This window comes from Taudactylus pleione, unplaced genomic scaffold, assembly GCF_031769625.1.
Source record: "Taudactylus pleione unplaced genomic scaffold, aTauple2 ptg000100l, whole genome shotgun sequence".
Lineage (NCBI taxonomy): Eukaryota > Metazoa > Chordata > Amphibia > Anura > Myobatrachidae > Taudactylus > Taudactylus pleione.
In genome coordinates, this window is record NW_028284502.1 from 14,257,334 (window position 1) to 14,281,617 (window position 24,284).

Sequence of the window (24,284 nt, forward strand, 5' to 3'; positions counted from 1 at the left end):
TGGACAGCTAACAAGCAGACTCTGGCCAGATGGCTTCGCATGACTAACAGGCCTATACACAGACGGGCCTTCCTGTACCGGCTACCGTCACTGCTCATTCCACTCGCTCTGTGGGACCCTCATGGGCAGCCCACCATGGCGCCTCAGCTGAACAGCTTTGTAAGGCGGCCACGTGGTCTTATGTCCACATCTTTCTTAGGTTCTATGCCTTTGATACCTTTGCCTCTCAGGATGCTTCATTTGATTGCAGGATACTCCTCTCAGCTCAGGAGTGTCCCCACCCTTGAACACTGCTTTGTGACATCCCCATGTATCCCCGTGGATCCTTAAGAAGAAAATGAGTTATGGTGTAACTTTCATTAACTCTTTCTTCGAAGTTCATAGGACGCCCACAATGGTTTCTCTGGGTTGGGTTTCCTGGTCACCAGTCTCAGTCTCCCTAGTGTATGAGTGTAATTCTTCTGTGTACCTGTCTTCTTTCTCTTTTTCCTCCTCCTGCCTTGGGCTTGTTAAATTGGCTCAGGGTTGGGGTATATGGGGAAGGACCGGCGATTTCTGGGAGCTAAAAAGCTTTCTGGTGTTCAGTTCTTAACCACTACCTACACCCCATGGTATCCCTGTGGCCCTATGGTCTTCGAAGAAAGAGAGTTAACAAAGGTAAGTTTTACCATAACTCTCATTTGTACCTCAGGTCTTCTATTTTTATTTCCTGATTAATCTCTTGGTTTGGCAAATGGTCTCTCTATTTCGTTGAAGCCCATGAATGATTTGGACAATGTCGTCTCTCTTTGACAATATGCAGAGATATAGGATTCTCTGTACTCTGAAACCTATACAAATTGCGTCCTCCTACACTTATGGTTTTTGCGCCATATGGCACATGAAGCACGGCACAACTTAAACGCTCTGCCATGGGTAGCGATCCATGTAATTTCGTTCTTTCCTGAATTTTGCGTCTTATCCGCGTTGTAGAAAAGGTGCAGGTTAATCATAATGTGTAGCGCGAGGCATGGCGCAGGTCACTCGTAATGGACCTCTCTTTTTTTGCCTTTTTAATCCGGTTAGTGACTGAATTGCGCACACAAGCTACATAAAATGCCAGCGTCACTATTCAGGGTTCTGACGCATTAGTGATGCAAATAAAATGCGTTGTTTGTGAAGGACTCTGGCGGAGGAACACTTGGCGTGGGTAAGGCTGGGTACACATTGTCCGATGTTTTGAGGCGGGGCAAAGGATAATCGTCCTGACCATCGGCAAGATTGCCGGTCGTTTAGTGTGTACCCAGTCAGTCATACAGTCTGTGCAGTGCCAAATGGGGCTTATTGGCGGGATTTGAGGATAGGTGTATGTGGACACAATTGTACTCTGATCTTTTACTGAAGATTTAATTGAATATACATTTAATCCATGATTTTGTGTTTTGCTTTTTGCCAGTCGTGGATAACTTTTAAAGGGAAGTGGTACTGTTTGGATGTTAAAATGCTGGGGATAGTGTGCAAAGTTATGAGGGCGATTTGTAAATGTGTGTTGAGAAGGTTTGGCCATGTAACTGGTATCTTCAACGCTGTAAATGAGAGAGGCTAAATTTTTATCTTTCACATTAGTTCATATTTATCGGATATGGCGAAGTAGCTGAGATGTTGTTTTTCCTTATTTTAGTCCTAGATACTATTCCCTTCTTGGAGTTAGTTTGGAGATTAGAGGAGTTCCCTGCAGTTAGGTTATTAACTGCCTGGGGCAACCTGTAGTAACAGGGGAATTTCATTTTAGCGATTCTGATACCCAGTTCCTGGCGGGCATTCCTGTCCTCTGCTTGGGATTTGAGGACCACGCCCTTCTGTTGGTACTAAACTTAGGGGTTGCCAGGTTCAACTGTATAAAGAAGTACTTTTTGCTGTGCAATGTTTCTTTACCATCATACTGTGGGCCTGATTCACTGCGATTGCAGCTGCGATTACGCACGCAGTTCTGCTGTGAAAATATGCTAATGTCTGCAATCGCACAGCCCGCATAGAGACGCCCACTCACATATTACAGCAGCTCTGACCTGTCTCAGAAATTGCAAGTCTCGTCACACGCAGTGAGTACTGAAGCTGCGAATGCCGTCACAGTGGCTAATTTATGCACGCCCAGGAAACTGCGTTCAAACGGACAGACTGCGTTTCTCCAACCACTCCCCTGTCACCACCCCCAAACGCTGACTGCCTGTCACTCTGTGAATGCTTTGTGTCTGCGTGTGCAATGCTAACTCACGCACTGCCGTGCATGCGCAGTACGCACCATCGGCCAATCTGCGCATGCTGTTGCAATTGCGATCCGTAATGAATCAGGCCCTATGTGCAATAGAGTTGGATACTTACCTCATTGCTGGAACAGTATTTGCTGGGGAATGGTCAATGTTAGGTTTGCAACACACAATTGGGGCTCAAAGCTATACTTTTGCGTTATTTGACCACAAAACCTTATCTTACCATCTGTGTGCATTTCTGCAATATTGGTTGAATGCTTCTGCAAGCAGCATTTTTTCAGGTTAGATTTAATAAAAATGCAGACAAATAATTCTGGGTTTGAAAATATACTTTAAGAGCTAGTTCATGATAAAAATTGTCCTTGGAACAATCTGGGGGGATGGGTGTTTAAATACTTGCAAGCCGCTGCATTTCAAGGTGTGTTTTTAAAACAAAGCTTAATATATGTTAAATAAGGTATACGTTTATGAAGCCGGCGGACGGAATCCCGACTGCCGGCTTCTAGACTACTTAATCCCTGCGAGGGTTAAAAAATGACAGGCGTCTAAATCTAGACGCCTGTCATTTTACAGATGCCGGGAGACTGGCGCCCGGCATCCCGATCGAAGGGATGCCGGGCGTGTACAGCCATGGGGGGGGGGGAGGTTAGGGTTAGGCACCCCTGGGGGGAGGTTAGGGTTAGGCACCCACCCCGGGGGACTTGGGGTTAGGCGGTGGGGAAGGGGGGATTAGGGTTAGGCACAGGAGGGTAAAGTTAGGGTTAGGCACCCTAAAGGAAGGTTAGGGGGTTAGTTTATACTTACCTGGGGATGATCGGGATTTCCTCCTCTGTCGGGCTGCGCTGCCGGGATGTGAATCATACCGATTTCGTTAAATGTACTGTTCATAATTAATAAAACTGTCCACAATGATAACTCCTAGAGCCGTAACTAGACTTTTTGGTTCCCTGTGCCAGAGAGAAAATTAGCGCCCCCCCCTCCCATTTTTTAACTAGGGACTTAAGATAGTGCACCTGAAAAAGGGCCATGGCCTCATGGGGGAGGCCAGGAGATACTGGGGATAAAAGAAGAGGAAGCTACAAGTGAGAATGATATACAAGAAAATTGACAGGCCCATACAGCGCCCCCGTCCTGCGGTGCCATGGCACTGGTCGCACTACCCAAGTAACGGCCCTGATAACTCCTCCCATGTTGGGAGAGAGGGCTTCTGTATGTAAATAGGCCATACTTGCCTACCTTCCTGGAATGGCCGGGGGGCTCCCGAAAAATCGAGCTGCACTCGTGGCCGCCCGTAAAGGTGGACCAGTCCCCGAGAGGCTCAGATAACGCAATTTGCGTTGACTTGCGTCATCGTGCGTTTGCTCTCCGCTTCACAATGCCAGTAATACCATTTTCCATCAAAATCCAAACCGCAATCGCATTGTCACGTTCTAGACCCTCCACCACCGTGGTCGGAGAGAGTCCAAAAGGTTACCAAGTACGAAATAGGCAGACCATGACTGACCGCTTGGCAGACTTGCTTTGTAGAAATGCACAATGTGGATTGGATCAATCATATACAGGGTCTGTGCCACTGATATCCCAGTGGTCTCCGCTTTTTAACTCCGAGATGGATGCAATGTCTATATTTACGCTGATTGAGCGATTGTTATATATGCATGTATGCCGTGCAGCAATTGTTTTAAAATTACGCTCGCACAGAGGATTCACTCGCAAAGTGATTGACTTTGGAGGAGGTAACGGGGGGGGGGTTAGAAAAACGCAAGAGTGTCAGACAGTATAAACAATGTTTTCTGGGCACCCATAAATTAGCCACTGCGTCCTTGCTGGCAGCAGGAGAGCCCTCTGCGTGTCTGATGACCAGCTGTGTCTGCGGCAGCTTAGACCTACTCTGAAGGCTGATGGCCGCCTAATCTGCGTTCCATGTCTCCAGTTTTGTGCCAGAGTGGCGGATGTGAGATGTTTTCGGGTGGGCGTCACTAAGCACTGGACGGAGAGTGGGTCATTAGCATATTTTTGCTATTGCGATGCCCTGAGAGACCGCAGCTGTGATGGCATTTTAAATCTTGATTTAGGCCCATTGAGCAGGGAGCTAAGTGCTTACTGTTCTGTAATGCTATGTAATGTCCGATAAGCCTGAACAATGCGTTTGATCTTTTATACTTCATATATGAACAATTAATTTGTATATCTTAGTATTTAAAGACCTACTCATTGTTATTTGTAAAATGAGATATTTTTTTAATGAGCATTATAAGGGAATAGCAGTCTTTCCAAATAATGGCATGTTTTAGGCCCTTGTAGTAAAATGGCTAAATTCTTAATATTGTCAAGTCACAGGGATTTATAGTGTGTATATGTTAGTGCGATGAGATGCCCTTTCATGTTAAACCAACTTTGTATTGTAGGTCAGCTGGGACTTTATGTAAGTTATTTAGCTATTCTTGGTGGGCAGTCTGGAACTTTCAGTGACCTCTAAAAATACAAAGTGGCATGCTGAGACATGTAGTTCCAGAAGCCCTAATGATCTTGATCTAGTGTATCACTGAGCTGTGTCTTCCTTGCTGTAAGCTTGTTGAATTGACCTTGATTTAATGCAGCAATACATTTAAGAAGAATGTCTGTGCTCACTTATATATCACTATGTGCCAGTATGGGTAGGCTCTGCTCATGAATTACTCTCACAGCCTTAAGCTCAGGACTGATAATAACTCCCCTCACTTGTCAGTGGTACCCGTAAATCAGGGGTAAGCCGGGAGGTTAAACCTTCCAGGGAACAGAGCCAAGAAAATATTAACACATGGCAAATATCAACCTAGAAGAGACTGTTGTTATTCCACAAGTGTGAACACGTCAAATACTAAGAGTTCTTTTGACTAATCGCCTCTCATTTCTTCCGAGAAGGAGACAAGACGGCAGCTTCAGGAAAGCAGGACTCGCCTCCTGTGTCTTCCCCCAGGAACGCTCAGGATAAATTAAAAGGAGAGACGCAGAAGAGCGCACAGAGCGAGCCCACCCCCGCCGAGCAGCTCGCCAAGTTGCAAGATTGCATCGCAATTGAAGGCTGCACAGACGATGAAAACTTGGAAAGTGGGGGGGAGGGAATTTACCGGGAGCGAGATGAGTTTGTGGTGAAGATTGAAGACATTGAAATGCTAAAAGTAAGTTTGTAATCCTGTGTTTAATTGTAATTGTTGACCCCAGAGAGACTTTGTGGTGTCCAGGACAGTGTATATAATTGTACCTAGGGAAAACACTAAAGTGCAGGTAGGTGCTTATAGAATAGTTCCTAGTTGCACCCATGTAGCAATACTTTAACGTTGTCTGAAAGTGGGAAACCCCTTTCTACAAATCATAAATTGTGTTACTGACACACACAAACCGATCAGCCATAACATTATAACCACTGAGAAGTGAATAACATTATCATATTACAATGGCACCTGTTCAAGCAGCAAGTGAACACTTTAGTTCTTGAGGTTGATGTGTCTGAAGCGGGAAAAATGGGCTAGCGTAAGCATCTGAACGACTTAGGAACAAATTGTGATGGCTAGGCGACTGGATCAGAGCATCCGATTTTTTTAGGATGTTCCTGGTATGCAGTGGTTAGTACCCACTAAAAGTGGTTCAAGGACGGATAGCCAGTGAACCGGCGACGGGGGTTATGGGAGCCCAAGGCTCATTAATGTGTGTGGGAAGTAATGGCTAGCCCGTCTGGTCTGATCTCATAGAAGAGTTACTGTAGCACAAATTGCCGAAAAGTTAATGTTGGCAATGGTAGAAGGGTGTCAATACACACAGTGCTTGCTGCCTATGCCACTGTGTAGCCACAGACTGGTCGGAGTGCCCATGCTGACGCCTGTCCACCACCAAAAGCTTCTACAATGGGCATGCGAGCGTCAGAACTGGACCATGGAGCAAAGGAAGAAAGTGGCAATGTCTGATGAATCACATTTTATTTTACATCATGTAAAATTTACCTGGGGAAGAGATGGCACCAGGGTGCGTTACGGGGACAAGGCAAGCTTGTCAAGGCAGTGTGATGCCCAGGGCAATGTTATAAACATTGTTGCAGACCAAGTACACTCCATGATGGCAACAGTATTCCCTGATGGCAGTGGTCTCTTTCAGCAAGATAATGCACCTTGCCACAATGGTTATATTGCCTCCAAATTCCCCAGATCTCAATCCGATTGAGCATCTATGGGATGTGCTGGAAAAACATGTCCGAGCCATGGAGACCCCACCTCGCACCCTACAGGATATAAAGTATCTGCTGCTAACGTCTTGGTGCCAGATACCACAGGACACCTTCAGAGGTCTTGTGGAATCCATACCTCAACATGTAATAGCTGTTTTGGTAGCATGATCGGGTCCTACACAATATTAGACAGGTGGTTTTAATGTATTGTCTGATCAGGTTCAGTTTAATAATTCTTGCTTTAGTTTAGTACTATACTTGGATCAGGTACTGAGCATGTTAGTTACTGAAAACCAATTTGTAAACTTAAGACTTAACTTTTTATTATTTATTTTTTTTATTCCTTTGGTTTTGTTTAGGAAGCATTGCGTACTGGCAAGGAACCCCCAGCTATATGGAAAGTGCAGAAGGCCTTGCTTCAGAAGTTCATTCCTGAAATGCGGGAAGGACAGAGATCATTTGCTGCCACAAACAGTGTAAGTTCTGGAACTAGATCCGTAATGGGTACAGTGCTCTCACACTGCTTGACTTTGTTTTAAAGTGTGAACATCTTTCTTGGATACAATAATAAATTGTTTATTTTTTGATACAAGTATTGAATCTTTTTGGGACATAAGTAAATTATGGACATTTGAAAGTAAGTCCGTGTACGAGACTGTTATCTTTTGAGTTTGAATATTTTCATCTGGAGAACAGAAGGTTTCTCTTCATTCAATAGTGTTGAAAGAGAAGAATTATTTTTAATAGATGTATTTTTGGGACCCAAAAATTATACAGTACCAACCGAATAATTTTTATGGAGACAGTCTGCAACTTTTTTTCGTATTTGATGTGTTATTCTTGATTGGATAAATAACTTTATAAGTAACTGAATCATATATCAGCAGCACTCCATTTTTGCATTAATTATCTCTACAATCAGGTTGTATGTGTAACAAAAATGTACGATCACTACAGGACAAAGCTTACATAAATAATTTCTAACTTCAATTACAATTTGTGAACTGTCTTACATGTTAAAACAAATTGGTTGTGATTTACTTTGGTTTTTCAAACCTAATAGCATTTAATCATGCTTCTAGATTTACAACAACGTTTTAACTCAGGAGTGTCGCAGAACAACAACAGAACGCCAAAGAAACTGGGAACCACTGAACGAAATTATATCTAGTCACAGGTGTCTTATTGTGTTTGGACAGATGCTGGTGACAATAATAAAATATTAACATTTTAGTATAAAAGTGGTAGTTGGCTTTCTGGTGTAATCTCAAACGCTTCCTGGGTTGGCACAACTACTTATCCGCCACTTTAGCCCTTTTGTCGGTAAGCAACTCCTTCCCAGGGATATTCAGCATTTCCCCCCTGTGAATGTGTGATCACTAGGGGGCAGTCTTCCATTGAAGTTAATTGATTATAACTTTGCCACAGCAGCAGAATGGCAGCTCCCACTGTTAGTAAATGTAAAAGTGTATAGAGAGGAATTTGTGTTCCCGTTCTCTGACTTGTGCCCAAATGTTTTGCTGGATAGATATCAAAGATATATTTTTAACAAACGAGATTACCTTACTTAGATTTCAAATCAATTCCCCTTTTAACACTTTTTTTTTTTTTTTTTTTACGTTTTTCTCTTTTGTACAGTATCTTGGCTACTTCGGAGATGCCAAAACAAAATATAAGCGAGTGTACGTGAAATTTGTCGAGAACGCTAACAAAAAGGAGTACGTGAGGGTTTGCTCACGAAAACCCAAGAGCAAGGCTGCTCCAGTTCCCAGGTACCTGTGCTGCCTGCTTGGTTATCCTGAAGGAGGAGCTTGGGCTACAAAATAAATGTGGCTGGGTAGGACAAGGACTTCAGTCCTCCTGCAAGGAGTTTTTATGGACGGTGTTCTCCCCGGCAATTCCCGAAACTCGGGGGCACCATGGGGTCACCTCCGCTGACCATGGCGCCAGCGCACCCTGCAAGCTAGGCTGTCACCGGGCAGTGTTAGAAAAATACCAGGCGGAGAGTCCAGCAAAAAGGCCCTGGGGGAGAACACTGTACTAGCAAATGTTTTTATCTCTCTTAGCTCCGTATTCGATTTATTTCCTGTCTTCTACATATAACCACACTACTCAGCAACCAGTGGGTTTATCTACCCACACTCAACTTCTATGTAAAGCTAAAGCGTTAAGCAATGGGGGCTGTGTCCAGCAAGAGGTTTGCTGATGATGTTGGCAAGAGAGCTATTCTCCTTGCATGAACGAAGACTAACTTGTCTCTAAAGATATTTAAAGAAGCAAAAATGGGAGCCTCAGCCTAGATAGGTCGTTTTTTTTTTTTGTTTTGTGTTTTTTTTTTTTTTTTTTTATATGGTCTGAATCAAACCTGTTTACACTGTAATCGTGTTTGTCCTTTGTTTTATTTAAGTCGAACCACCCACACGAAGGTCAGTGCAAGTAACAAAGCGTCCTCCGAAACGCCTCCGTCGAAAAATGCGCCACCAAAAGTCGTCTCTGCAAAACCAAAAGCCAAACAGCCGAAGGCAAAAGCTGAACCTCCACCAAAGAAGAGGAAGCAATGGAAGGAGGAGTTCTCGTCTTCTCAGTCGGACTCCTCGCCGGACATGCAGAGCGACGAGGAAGGTGAGCCTGTAACCACTGTCACTTTACAACCGAGTCCTACCTGCTTCAGTTATCCGCCAGCACAGTCTCACAGACTTTTCATAAGGCTGCTATGTACAGCGTCTACAATGTGCTGAACATAAATGTCAAACTAAATATTGTTAAATGTTTTTAAGTAGAGCTGATTTATGATGATCGGAATATAGGTCAAGGTTTATAGGTATTTAAGTACGTTCATTATTTTTAAATACTTGTAATCACAAATATTTATAACCCCCCCCCCCTAATTTTCTGCTATACTTCTCTATCTGGGGCAGATATACTGCTCTAGAAGCACGGTCTATCCACAAACATCTCCTTGTAGGCTTCTCCTACAGCCTGTAGATTAGATGCAGGTATTTGGGAGCAGAGCAGGGGGCGCTGCTGAGTTCTGCAACCACAAGGAAATCCCTCAGCTATGGGAGCAGAGAGTCCGGTATTATTGCTATGGGAAAGTTCAATAAACATTAATATTTCATGTTTTTGTTCCTTTTAATAGTCTTTATAGCATGCATATGTTAATGTGAGGGGCCTTTTCCCTGGAACCTCTAGCGAATCTCTCACTTACTTACATTGTCTTATTCTTGCACTCAATAGCTTATCGGGTAGGTTGGGATATTATCCTTTTTACCCTGTGTGTAAAGTCTTTTCCCTGAGATTGTAATTTGCTTTTTCCTATCCAGAGTTTGAGCCCCCACCACCTCCAATTGTAACTCGCTTTTTAAACACGAGAGCCATGAAGGAGACCTTCAAAGGATACATTGAGCTGCTTGTTGGAGTTGCACTGGATGCTGACATGATGCATAACCTGGAGAAAGATAACGGTAACCATGTTTGTATTGTCACACCTGTATTTGTGCTTCTCCCTCGCTGGTACATAAGCAGCACCATATCTCTGAGTTACCCTGCTGAGAGGTCTTTCCTACAGGTGCTGCCACTGACCTTGGCGGAATTCTGTGTTTTCAGATGATGTCCTTCTGCCACACATGAGGAAAATTGAAGGCATGTTAAACGAGAACCGGAGACGACTGCTCACCAAGCTACAGTTGGATCAGCCATTAAAGGTATTAAAATTGCTTCATTCTTGTACTCCAAGGCTTTGTAGAGCAATGCATGAAGTTCAATAGGGGTGGGCCATAAGCGGCCTTTCGGCTGTTGTGGGACTACACAGCCAACATGCCCTGCCATAGTTTTTCTATCAGGGCATGCTAAAGCTGTTGCCGGGCATTCTGGGATGTGTAGTTCAACAGCAGCTGGAGGGCTGCTTACTGCCCACCCCTGCACTAGAATGTAGCCCATCAGTACTACATCTGCGCATCTGTGTGCTTCATCTCCTGGATCTCCTAATCTAAATTTGGATGGTGATTGGTTGCTGTGCCCTTTGTCTTTTTAGTTCTCTACATGTAGCCCTCCTCAGCATCAGGGATATGCTAACTCTAGCCTACTCCTCAGCATCAGGGATATGCTAACTCTAGCCTACTCCTCAGCGTCAGGGATATGCTAACTCTAGCCTACTCCTCAGCGCCAGGGATATGCTAACTCTAGCCTACTCCTCAGCGTCGGGGATATGCTAACTCTAGCCTACTCCTCAGCGTCGGGGATATGCTAACTCTAGCCTACTCCTCAGCGTCGGGGATATGCTAACTCTAGCCTACTCCTCAGCGTCGGGGATATGCTAACTCTAGCCTACTCCTCAGCGTCGGGGATATGCTAACTCTAGCCTACTCCTCAGCGTCGGGGATATGCTAACTCTAGCCTACTCCTCAGCGTCGGGGATATGCTAACTCTAGCCTACTCCTCAGCGTCGGGGATATGCCAACTCTAGCCTACTCCTCAGCGTCGGGGATATGCCAACTCTAGCCTACTCCTCAGCGTCGGGGATATGCTAACTCTAGCCTACTCCTCAGCGTCGGGGATATGCTAACTCTAGCCTACTCCTCAGCGTCGGGGATATGCTAACTCTAGCCTACTCCTCAGCGTCGGGGATATGCTAACTCTAGCCTACTCCTCAGCGTCGGGGATATGCTAACTCTAGCCTACTCCTCAGCGTCGGGGATATGCTAACTCTAGCCTACTCCTCAGCGTCGGGGATATGCTAACTCTAGCCTACACCTCAGCGTCGGGGATATGCTAACTCTAGCCTACTCCTCAGCGTCGGGGATATGCTAACTCTAGCCTACTCCTCAGCGTCGGGGATATGCTAACTCTAGCCTACTCCTCAGCGTCGGGGATATGCTAACTCTAGCCTACTCCTCAGCGTCGGGGATATGCTAACTCTAGCCTACTCCTCAGCGTCGGGGATATGCTAACTCTAGCCTACTCCTCAGCGTCGGGGATATGCTAACTCTAGCCTACTCCTCAGCGTCGGGGATATGCTAACTCTAGCCTACTCCTCAGCGTCGGGGATATGCTAACTCTAGCCTACTCCTCAGCGTCGGGGATATGCTAACTCTAGCCTACTCCTCAGCGTCGGGGATATGCTAACTCTAGCCTACTCCTCAGCGTCGGGGATATGCTAACTCTAGCCTACTCCTCAGCGTCGGGGATATGCTAACTCTAGCCTACTCCTCAGCGTCGGGGATATGCTAACTCTAGCCTACTCCTCAGCGTCGGGGATATGCTAACTCTAGCCTACTCCTCAGCGTCGGGGATATGCTAACTCTAGCCTACTCCTCAGCGTCGGGGATATGCTAACTCTAGCCTACTCCTCAGCGTCGGGGATATGCTAACTCTAGCCTACTCCTCAGCGTCGGGGATATGCTAACTCTAGCCTACTCCTCAGCGTCGGGGATATGCTAACTCTAGCCTACTCCTCAGCGTCGGGGATATGCTAACTCTAGCCTACTCCTCAGCGTCGGGGATATGCTAACTCTAGCCTACTCCTCAGCGTCGGGGATATGCTAACTCTAGCCTACTCCTCAGCGTCGGGGATATGCTAACTCTAGCCTACTCCTCAGCGTCGGGGATATGCTAACTCTAGCCTACTCCTCAGCGTCGGGGATATGCTAACTCTAGCCTACTCCTCAGCGTCGGGGATATGCTAACTCTAGCCTACTCCTCAGCGTCGGGGATATGCTAACTCTAGCCTACTCCTCAGCGTCGGGGATATGCTAACTCTAGCCTACTCCTCAGCGTCGGGGATATGCTAACTCTAGCCTACTCCTCAGCGTCGGGGATATGCTAACTCTAGCCTACTCCTCAGCGTCGGGGATATGCTAACTCTAGCCTACTCCTCAGCGTCGGGGATATGCTAACTCTAGCCTACTCCTCAGCGTCGGGGATATGCTAACTCTAGCCTACTCCTCAGCGTCGGGGATATGCTAACTCTAGCCTACTCCTCAGCGTCGGGGATATGCTAACTCTAGCCTACTCCTCAGCGTCGGGGATATGCTAACTCTAGCCTACTCCTCAGCGTCGGGGATATGCTAACTCTAGCCTACTCCTCAGCGTCGGGGATATGCTAACTCTAGCCTACTCCTCAGCGTCGGGGATATGCTAACTCTAGCCTACTCCTCAGCGTCGGGGATATGCTAACTCTAGCCTACTCCTCAGCGTCGGGGATATGCTAACTCTAGCCTACTCCTCAGCGTCGGGGATATGCTAACTCTAGCCTACTCCTCAGCGTCGGGGATATGCTAACTCTAGCCTACTCCTCAGCGTCGGGGATATGCTAACTCTAGCCTACTCCTCAGCGTCGGGGATATGCTAACTCTAGCCTACTCCTCAGCGTCGGGGATATGCTAACTCTAGCCTACTCCTCAGCGTCGGGGATATGCTAACTCTAGCCTACTCCTCAGCGTCGGGGATATGCTAACTCTAGCCTACTCCTCAGCGTCGGGGATATGCTAACTCTAGCCTACTCCTCAGCGTCGGGGATATGCTAACTCTAGCCTACTCCTCAGCGTCGGGGATATGCTAACTCTAGCCTACTCCTCAGCGTCGGGGATATGCTAACTCTAGCCTACTCCTCAGCGTCGGGGATATGCTAACTCTAGCCTACTCCTCAGCGTCGGGGATATGCTAACTCTAGCCTACTCCTCAGCGTCGGGGATATGCTAACTCTAGCCTACTCCTCAGCGTCGGGGATATGCTAACTCTAGCCTACTCCTCAGCGTCGGGGATATGCTAACTCTAGCCTACTCCTCAGCGTCGGGGATATGCTAACTCTAGCCTACTCCTCAGCGTCGGGGATATGCTAACTCTAGCCTACTCCTCAGCGTCGGGGATATGCTAACTCTAGCCTACTCCTCAGCGTCGGGGATATGCTAACTCTAGCCTACTCCTCAGCGTCGGGGATATGCTAACTCTAGCCTACTCCTCAGCGTCGGGGATATGCTAACTCTAGCCTACTCCTCAGCATCAGGGGTATGCTAACTCTAGCCTATGTTTGAGCTTGTTGAACGCAGTTCAGACCGAAATTGAAATAGGGCTAATTGCTCTCTGTGTTGATGTACGCAACAGGGGCACGTCTAGATATTCAAATTTTTATGGGGGGGGGGGAGTATAGCATAGATCTTGCCCCTCCCTCACTCTAATTGTTATGATCCTCGCAGGCACTACAAGCATACCGCCCCCCCCCCCCCCCCTTCTCTCTAGCAGGAGGCAGTTGCTGCTTACTAGTCCCATCTGCTAAATGAGAGCTGATCTGCTGCTGCAGCCAGTATTTTTACTGGTGTCTGCAACACCCCTAAATGAATAACGACTGGAATGTTAGAGCAAGATGTGTACAGTGATGAAATAACACTGCGGTCTGCAGATCTCCTTTAATACCACTGCAAAAGCAGGTTGGTTCCACCTCCTGAAGTGTATGCGGCAGCTGCTACATGAGAGGTTAGGGAGCAGACCATATCTCTCTTCTCCGTGTGACCATTTCAGCAGCAAAGTACTACAAGTCTATTTTAGCACAGTTTTAAACAGGGTAAAACCTGATCTACATCGTGATCCAGCCCCAAATACTCGCTGATAAATAAAAGAAACCCTCTATAGTCACACATTGGCTAATCTCTAACCCAGTGACAGTGACTATCCGATGCTCTTCAGTCTGCAGCAAAGGCTCTACAATTAAACAGAGTGATTGAACGATAACGACATTGTTATCGTTCAATTGCTCGTTAATCGGGCACAAATTGGGCATGCAAATGTTGGAAACGGCCAGCGATGCGCTCTACCGCTGGTCGTTTCCAATATCAATTATCGCCCGAACATGCCGGTCAATCTGCTGATAATGGCAGATTGGTCATGTTTGGGGATGATGGAGGGTGCTTACACTGAGCGATATATTGTTCAGTGTAGGCACTGCGTAGTACAATGAATGACTGAACGATATCGTTATCGTTCAGTCTTTTCATTGTCGCCTAGTGGATGTGCCCCTTAAGATCTCACCTAAAGTATGGGCGTGATTCTGGTCCCTGCTGCGCCCACCTAAATCTGTAGTGGTTATCCCACCAGTCCTCAGGCTTGAATACAAAATCAATTGGTATAGAGACAGAAATGTTACATGAATTAGTTTTGAAAAGCAAATTAGTACCAACCCCTTAAAGTAAATCCCTGTGACGTGCAGCCAAGTACTGATGGAAATAATTATTGTAGGAGTCTTGTCATTTGCCGCTAGAGGGAAGGTTATGAATTCTTAAAATAAAATGCATGTAAACGTTTCTTTATCGGCAACTTGCACTTCATAAGTCATACTAATTTGTGACAACAGTAACGCCAACCATCACACTATATGATATGAGGGAGGTCTCCGATTTGTGTGTGTGTAATGGTGACAATCCGGCACAGTAGTCTGACGATAGGAACGTATGATGTGCATCGCTGCTGACCAATCTCGTCCTGGTTTTGGGTTTGCAGAACGCCCTGGAAAACTACCCAGATATAACCACGATTAATCGTGATGCAAAAGGCAAATCGGGAGGAGCCGCTGTGTGTAAAATAAAAGTACACGGCAAATGGTACAACAAGAAAACCATGCGACCCACTAAAACCGCTGCAAAGCAGACACAGGTACGTCCTGGACACTCTGGTGTATAAGCATTCCTGCACTAATGTTTTCATCGCTGTTTTGTTTGGTCAACTAATACGCAATCAACCAACATGCTTTTATCATTTTTGTAAAAAAAAACAAGTCACTTCTATCTGATTATTTGAAAAGTATGGCTGCGTTACTGTGCAAATGATGTCATATTTTACATGTTGTATTGTACACTGAAGGCATTGCTCCATTGGAAATGACCTTTTTATCCCTGGTGTAGCACTTGTCATATTCTACACATGCACTGACAAAGAATTGAGACCGATTTCATATAACCAGAATGTCCTACTTAGTGCGGTCAGTTAGATTGTTGGCTTTAGTCTGTTGGGAAGTTATTTCATGGTGGACATATGAGATGCTGTTGGTGTCCGAGCATCATTCCTTGAGAAAAGCCCATTATTTGCCTCCATAATAAGGTGGGCTAGAAATTGTTGTTTTGTAATAAGGCATGCTGGGAGTGGCCGTAGTGCTATATATAGACTAGCACGATAAGTAAAATATTATTTCCAGTATGAAGGGGTGTGACCTCAACGTGGAATTGTGCAGTGTTTCTACGCAATAGGTTACATGAGAAGCATTGGTTCTAATCATCACCCATGTAGCCTCATCCTTAACATATAATGTAGGACAAATTTTGTATTGTCGCTTATAAGCCTTTTGGCTAAGATCAGTGCTGCATGAGCCATGGGTGGCTGAAAAGTCACTGGAGATGGCATTCTACCTTTACATGTAGTATGGCACTTTTTTCAGGTAGCACCACCGTTCCTCTGCCCTACTCTATTGGCTTAGGCTAGGACATTAGGCTAGAATTTTTAACATTCTTGGTTGGAAGCTATGGCACTATTTATTTACTATTAAAGGTACACCCCCCCACCCCCCAACGCTGTACCATCAGACCGCTGTCTCTGTCCACTTTGTCGTCTTCCCCTCCCTCCTGCGGGTGTATACATACCTCAATTCTTCAGTGTGGGTCCTCTCCAACTTAGGTCTGTCCCGCTGCCCTAGCTCTGGGTGCTGCCGACACCCACGGTGCATGCGTGTTGGAGATGGGACAGACTTCAGCAGATTATTATATAGATTGCAAATTTTTTTTTAACTGTCACCACACCTCTTTGTGTTTGTTATTGTGTTTTTTATTGTGTAAAACTTTGACTTCGTTTTTGAAAGGGTTTGGGTGTGACCCTTATGGGCTGCGCTTTCCCCATGTTATCGGAAACTACCTTCTTATGGGGGAGCTGAAGGCTGAAGACTCAGGGCCTGATTCAGACCCGGTCGCTCTGAATCAGGGACAGGTTTTTTTTTTTTTTTTCTAGAACGGCCTACTGGCCGCTCGCTTAGCTGTGGGTGCGGCCATGGTCGCGATGGTCAAGACCATCGCCACCATCGGGCTTGCGACGAGACCCTTGTGGTAGAGTCTCGTGGCCACAAGCCGCATGCGCTGTGGGCCACCATCGACCCGGTTGCGAGCGTTCAGCGCTTGCGACCAGGTCTGAAGCAGGCCCTCAGTTCTCCAGGCAACATATCGGCCAACCATGGAGAGAAAAGGACAGACCCGAGCCTTGTGGAAGAAGTGTTCCTGAACACTCTTGCCTCAGATTGGAGCCTTTTGGCTCCGGGGGACAGTGATGTCAAGGGTCCCTCAAACCACCTCTGACTGTCATAATAATAAAAAAAATGTCCAGTATAATACAAACAGAAGGGTTTGTGGGAGCCCAAACTAAATACTGTTTACATGCCATCTGAAATATCCAACTCTGATGAAGTAAAGGCTTTTGTGTGTCTAATCCAAACACTAGCAAGCAATCCGCTGATTATCTTATTACTAGATAAAAAAATAAGATAAGTGACATGTTTATATACAGAGATTAGCTATAAAATGTCTCCAACATTGCTCTGAATTTCTCCTGCAGCTCAGTCCAAGCCCTGCCCACATCACTAACCGCAAAAGGCAGATCTGCAGACTGTCAGTGAGATGTTACATAGAAAAATAAAATATCAAAGCGTAACATGTCTAATATCTCCCTCCAGAGTTGGATTAGTATCACAGCCCTTGTGTTTTATTTGTCTTTAGTAATGTGAATGCTCTTTCCAGGTGTATGATTTACTGGAAACGCCTCTGATGATTTACAGATGTCTGCAACTACCAGATTTAAAATAAATTAGTCCCTGCAGAATATCCCCAAACTTATGTTTTGAGAGCACATGTATTGTCAGGGCACGCAGATTCCAGCTGCACAAGTGATGATCCTCTACATATATGACGTCTGCTATGTTATTGTATGGTCTCCTCAAGCTGCTCTCCCTCTTTTCTAGTAAGCGTTTTTTTTTTCTTCATTCTGTTACTTCTAAACATATTTAGTGACTATTTTTCCTTTTGATCATTGTTTTCTAACAGGAGTTCACTGTAGATCCAGAAAAATCCCAGCTGTGCTCACTGTATCATGCACTCCACCATTACAAGTACCACATATATCTTATATGCAAAGACGAGGTAAGTGCCTGTAACCCAACCATCCTATCTTCCCCTGTATTTATTGCATTGCTTTGTAAGGGCATTGAAGCAGGTAGGAATTTATATACTTTACATAAAATCATAAATCCTGCATGATGTGCGCGACAAAATCACCGATTTTGCCATTGCAGTGTTCTGCCAAGAAATTTTTTCCAGCCGGGTGGCATCCAAAAGTAGCCGGGTGGGGGCCTTCTTAATTATGCGCGCGCCGGGAAAAGGGGTATCTCCCTTACCAATCCAGCCCGATAAGTCTCAGGCTGCTCCCCCACTGGCTCTCAGTCAAAAGTGCCCATTATACAGTGCCCCCTGTAGTTTTCCCCTTTATGCATTGCCCCCTGTAGTTCAACTTTGCCCTTATACAGTACCCCCTGGCTGAAGTAGTGCCCCTATGTAGTGCCCCCATGTAGTGCCCCCAGACTGGTCCCTTATGTAGTGCCCCCAGGCTGGCCCCTTATGCAGTGCTCCCAGGTTTAATAGTGTCCCTTATGCAGTGCCCCCAGACTTAAATAGTGCCCCCAGACTGGTCCTGGCCCCAGCCCAGCACTTACCTTTACTTGCTGGCCGCTGACTTGATCTAACTAGATCCAGCAGGCACGCGGGGCAGGCTCCTCACATCGCGAGTGAAGTTATGACGTCACTCGCACAGTGCATCACTGCGAACGCTGGCCTCTGTAGCGATCGGAGGCTTCTTTAGCCTCCGGTCACTTCAGAGGCCAGCGTTCCACAGCGAGGGGTGGCGGGGAAAAGCGCCGGGTGGCAGGCTGTTTCTGTCGGGCAATGCGCCCGCAGAAACCAGCCTGGGGAGAACACTGCATTGCATCTCAGACCATCTTCCATGTTAGGTACCATATTATATATTGATGTGCTCATCCACACATTGCCCCCTAAATGTCCAGCGCAGTGGCCGTTTTGGATGTGGTGCTTGCTATTACTGAGAGAAACGTTAGAAAGTGATGCTGTTTAACGGAACCGTTTGTGCAAATTAATGCGCTTGTCTGACCTGATGCGCTCTAAGCATAATGCAGTCACATCCTGATGTATTACCAGAGCTGGATGCATCAATCTGCAGCCACGTGGCAGCGGGAATTCACTGACTGCTTTAGAGTGCCCCTGCAGGACCTCATATGTCACTATTAGTGTAGATTTGTAATATGCTGGACTTTGGGGTTAGTAGGGTAACTGGATATGTGAGAGGCGAAGTATGTTTGATTCTCAAATTAAAGTGCAGTGTTGCAATTGGATGAATTTAGAGTAGAGGAAGTCTGCGTAGGAGTGAGATTTCTTCCATTGGCTCTGCTGTCCGGCAGCACGTTTGCAGGTAGTGGGTCTGGTTGGTGTGCCACGGTTGAAGTTTCGATTGTCAGAGACTAGGACACACACTGGCTGTAGTTGTGGGCAGCCGCGGAGGCCTGACTTGTACTTGTACTACTTTATGCGAATGCCAGAATCCTTAGGGAGTTTCTGTGATGCAAACGAGAAGCCGCGCCGCTCGTTGATTTTTGCGCCAGTCTCCGCAATCGTTGCACCAGGCCAATGCTCGGTGCAGGACATCAGTCAGCCGCTGGCTTCCTTTCCCTGTACACACTGCTCAGAATAACGCTTGAGTTTTATCTGCAAGCCCTTGACACGCTCACAAGTCGGGGGTGGTTTAGAGCGCTGGAATTGTCGTGCCCTGTTCCCACCCCAAAAAGCCCTAAATCTGAATACTCAGAATAGGACAGACATATATGCAATAATGCATAAATCCTGTGCATGCGCTCTATGCAAGATCTTGAGGCTTAAACCTGTGCACAGAGAACCGCCCAGCTCAGAATCCGGCCCATTATGTGCTAGCTGGAGCTGTAATTGATTAGCACTGAGGGGTTTGTTGTACACAGGTAATACGGGCATTCCGGCGCACGCTAATAAACAAGGGGTAGGCTGACGCTAGCGATTACATGTTATCGCCGCTGCTCCTTCGCAAAATGTCATGGTGGCATTAGCGTTCACCACTGAATCAGGCCCAGCGGGAGGCAGTAAGTAAAAGGTGTTCACCGGCAGCAGAGAGTGTGGAGTTCTCCATGGGAATGTTGATATCACCTAGTTATGGGAGTAGGGCAGGTCAGAGGATAAGGAAATAAATGAGCCAAGAAACCTCCGTGATCTTATTACCATTGTCTGCATACAGGAAATATACATGAGAAGATAATACTTCTGTCAAGGCTGTTGCATCACCTGTTATGCACAAGAAACATTTTCTGGGAAGTAATTTGCGACTGCTAAAGAGAGAGTGATTATTATGTACATGTTACCTTAGCACACTAGAGGGCAGTCTTGTGCTTTGCTATACATCATGATTACTGCTTTTTTTTTACATTTCTTTCTATCCAACTTTTTTTTCCAGGTTATCTCTGTCCAGAAATCAAACCGGGACCTACAGCAAGTGGAGCTTATTAACCACTGCCTGAAAAAAATGAAATGGGTGGAGGATCTCTTTGAAAAGTTTGGTGAACTTTTGAGCCGGGTGCAACAGACATGCTCTTAAGACCTTGACTTTTTTTTTTTCTGACTCCTCCATCTCTGACCCCCTGTCCTTCCAGTATATCACCCCGAGAGCATTAATGTATTGAAAGAGGAGACAAAAGACTGTAATGTCACCATACATGTCTGGCCGGCCTCGCAAGACTGCTGGTGAAGGCTTTGTCTCCTATCCAATGAGAGTGCGCTGGGAAGTTATATACGCCCAGGAACACCAGGGCGACAATCAGCACGTTTTCTCCTTTTTTTTTTTTTTTTTTTGTATTTTTTATTGAAAAAAAAAAAAATCATTTTTTTTTTCCTAGGTTATTAATCCTTTTTTTTTTTTTTTTTTTATTATTCCTCCTGGCAAAATGATACAGCATGCACTAAAATATAGAATGACCTTCTTTATTACCTATAGCGTTAACACTGCTTTACTACAATTTTATTTTTCCTGCCTCTGTAAAAACTCTTCTTCCTTGCCCTGTTTTCTTCCATGCTCAAGGATATATTAAAAAAAAAAAAAAACTGAAAAAAAATAAAGGTTTAAGGTGGAGGTACAAGAACAATATTTGCATATATAATTTCCAGACCGCCACATTTAGAATATTGTACATTTTGTAAAAGAAAGTTTTGCAATACATCAATTTAAGATAGCCACAGTGATTAAAACAGTAGAAACAATATCATGCTTTACGGACTCCTCTTACAAGTTCCTTTTTTTTTTTTTTTGTTCAGGCGACTGAACACGGAGTTGGTGCAATTCTTTGACTGCTTTTTTGTGTCAAATTATATTGTAATGGATAAAAAAAAAAAATGACTTAACTATTTTCCCTGTTTCGAAGAAAGCTATTTTCCTTTATACTGTGTTTTTTCTTTAAAAAAAAAAAAAAAAAAATTCAATTGTACATTTTATCTCACGAATAGTTGTATTTTTCACAGAGAAAATATTGTGGTTAAAATTCTGTTTCCTGGATCTTTGTAATAATACACCTCCCGTTGTTTCTCAGTAAATCCCCTTCATTTCCATGTTGATTTCAGATTGTATGCAATATCTCTTAAGCAATGCTTCTCCCCCCACCCACCTAGTTGTTAGCTGCAGTTTTAACCGGCATATGTATAGCGGGTTATTATAGTTTTTACAATGTAGACCATGCAACCAATTTTCTGATCCTTGGAAATAAATTACTTACTTAACATGTATTCGATGAATGGAGCATTGATTACCAAAACCTCTACAATACGTTTTAGTTTGAGAAATCTGTCCCACCGTGTACCCAAGCATACCATATTGAATGTATATACCACTAAACCTTATATAGGTTGATTCATTCTTAAACTGTCTTGGTACAACGCACACTGAGAGACGCCATTTTTCAGCTGAACAAGTGTTCGTCAGAGTGCGGCCGGCCCATTCACTAGGAACCATGGATTTTGGGGTTACAATATGGCGACATCCGTTGCGTGTTTGGTGGGCTTGTTCCTCTATTTACATGCACGCCATATGAAATCCAACTGTCATACTTATAATAACACATTGTGATGTTCTATGCCAGTATATTTAGGCGCTGTGCGTCAATAGACTTGCAGATCTCTTGCAATGCATCGAAAAATGTGCGATCTTCTGACTGTCTCATAAATATGTTTTGCTATTGCGGCCCTTGTGTTAAGATATTAACCTTTCTAATGACCTTTCTATAGTTTAGTGGTGCTTTCATTGATGTCTTATGTGAGTCATTTGCTTATTACAGCTACGAAGTCCAAGAACAAGAGTGTTTTGAAAGATAGGTCGATGCGAGAGTTGATGTGTAGTTTTTATTTGTTCATCATTTTTGTATGGTTTAGGATTGAACGTTTGAATAGTACCAAGTATGGTATGTCAGAATACCGTTATTATTAATTGTCTCTCTAGGACCTAAGTTGGGGCTCAAACTTGGTTAACTTTTAAAATGTGTTTTTACTAGCTTTTTTTGTTTTGTTTTGTTTGTTGTGTTGGTGGTTTTTGAGTTGCCACTGTTCTGTTTTGCATTTACTGTTTGTATATGCATCCGGAAAGTTACAGGGTAGGCCAGTAAAACACCAGGGGGTTTGAGGTTTGCCCATTTAGAGTATATCATTATGTTCTGACTCATTTAAATTAATTTAAGGTGCCCATCGACATAGCGATGTGCTCACGATCAGCCGATGTGTACGATTTCCTTTGAAACTCTCCCCGGCAGCTCTGCACACTATTTGGTGTCCAATCTTCAACGATCTCTCCTGCATAGAGACTTTTTACAGTGCATCGTGTCCTAGATTGTCAGATCTGCCCTACTGCACGGCAGATCTGACGATGCGATGTGCGACCAACGGGGACGCGCATCGTGATCGTGAGTTACTCACGATTTACTCAGGATTTGGCCATATTTGACACGATCTGTTGGAATCGGCCAGATCGGGTAAAATATCGCTGTGTGTGTGGGCAGCTTATGTCGGTCCATTCTATTGGTTGTTTTAATAAATGTAATGATCTCCTCTAAGCCCCCTCTGTGTTCAGCCAGCATACCACCTCTTGTGTATACATTTGACGTGTGTCGTTACTCAGTTGGTTGAACTTAATTGGTATTTTTTTTTCTCCATTTAGTCATTGACCAACGAAACGAATGTTACCAGCTCACTGCGTGTTATACCACGGGCTCATCTGCAAATGTACACTTACTATGAAAGTTTATTCCCATTTGCATCATAAATGCTGATATTCCCAGAATGTGCGAGTATTATTGCTAGAGATTAGAATGTATTGCACAGTACAAGTTGAGTCTCCCATATCCAAAATGCTCGGGACCAGGGGTATTTTGGATATGGGAATATTCCGTATTTTGGAATAATTGCATACCATATTGAAATGTCTTAGGAATAGGGCCCAAATCTAACACAGAATGCATTTATGATTTATATACACCTTATACACACAGCCTGAAGGTAATTTTATACAATATTTTCAATATTGTACAAAATTTGTGTACATACATGAAATTCATTTATGTGTCATATACACCTTATACAGAAAGCCTATAGGTCATTTTATACTTTATTTTTAATAATTTTGCGCCTTAAATAAAGTTTGTGTACATTGAACCATCAAAAATCAAAGTTTTCACTATCTCAGTCATACTAAAAATATTCTATATTTCGGAATATTCCATATATCGGAATATTTGGATATGGGAGACTCAACCTGTATTTACTCTTTACCTTATTAATGATAATAGCTTACACATGGTGATGGCATTCTCAGCAAGGTCATGCTCAAGTACACACATGGAACTGCGAACCATTTAATGCAGGCCAGTATTTCTGACAGTCAGCATACCCTCCTGCTTCTGGTTTTCTGAACACTTCATGCTCCACTCAATGCAATGAGGTCAATGGAGAGATCTCCAATAACCTCCCCAATAAAAGTGAAAATTCTAGTTCATAACCACGTCCAACAATTGGAAGCACAAATTCCAGTGGTTCCAGGGCCGTAGAGATCCTATGCTAGCAACATATAGATCTTTTAATGCTTATTTGGTGTTGCATGTTGGTTGACCCAATGTCAACCAACATGCAACAGCCACAAGTGTATATGGAAAGGTTGCCATATGCGGACAGAAGGCAATATATTGTCATTAATTGTGTATGCATGCTAGCTGTGTAACTGGGTGCCATGTGCTGATCACTGCTAGCCAGCTTAGGCTCCGTGACTGTGCAGCGTTTTTCTCTATCTGCTTGCAAGGAATCTTGAAAATCGCCCCATCCGACAGATCTCAAATATAATTATTATTTATATTAGGGCGACTTTTAATAAGAGATCTTCTTGTGTTCTAACTCAGCTTTAAAGGGCATGTGCATATTACTATGATCTGATATCACAGCAGTGCTTTTATTAGAGTCTAATGTACACAACTGCGATGACCTCTCCTATCAATGGTTACTTTTTTGGTAGCTGGTTTTTGGATCCTTATAACTTCCTCTAGCTTCCAGGTATAACAGTGTTTGCATGGACTTGGGAGAGAACACGCCCCTTCCTGTATTCACACCAATCACCTAAGAGAATGAGAGAGTCCCAACATGAATGCTCTTTGCTTGGGAACTTTAAATTGTCAAAGGAGAGGCTGAAACCATTGTTCA

The 24,284-nt window shown here is 44.6% G+C and overlaps 1 protein-coding gene across 2 annotated transcripts in view; it reads left to right on the forward strand.

Moving 5' to 3' along the window:
- Positions 1-21,335, forward strand: part of QSER1 (glutamine and serine rich 1) — a 92,742-nt gene extending 71,407 nt beyond the window's left edge. For both annotated transcript variants that reach the window (XM_088470440.1, XM_088470441.1), the window contains exons 5-13: positions 5,154-5,410; positions 6,810-6,926; positions 8,089-8,222; positions 8,858-9,072; positions 9,774-9,914; positions 10,057-10,154; positions 14,941-15,093; positions 17,517-17,612; positions 20,017-21,335. In XM_088470440.1, coding sequence (XP_088326566.1) covers positions 5,154-5,410; positions 6,810-6,926; positions 8,089-8,222; positions 8,858-9,072; positions 9,774-9,914; positions 10,057-10,154; positions 14,941-15,093; positions 17,517-17,612; positions 20,017-20,157 — 1,352 coding nt within the window. In that variant the 3' untranslated portion in view covers positions 20,158-21,335. The remainder of the gene's footprint in view (positions 1-5,153; positions 5,411-6,809; positions 6,927-8,088; positions 8,223-8,857; positions 9,073-9,773; positions 9,915-10,056; positions 10,155-14,940; positions 15,094-17,516; positions 17,613-20,016) is intronic.
- Positions 21,336-24,284: the final 2,949 nt, after the last annotated feature.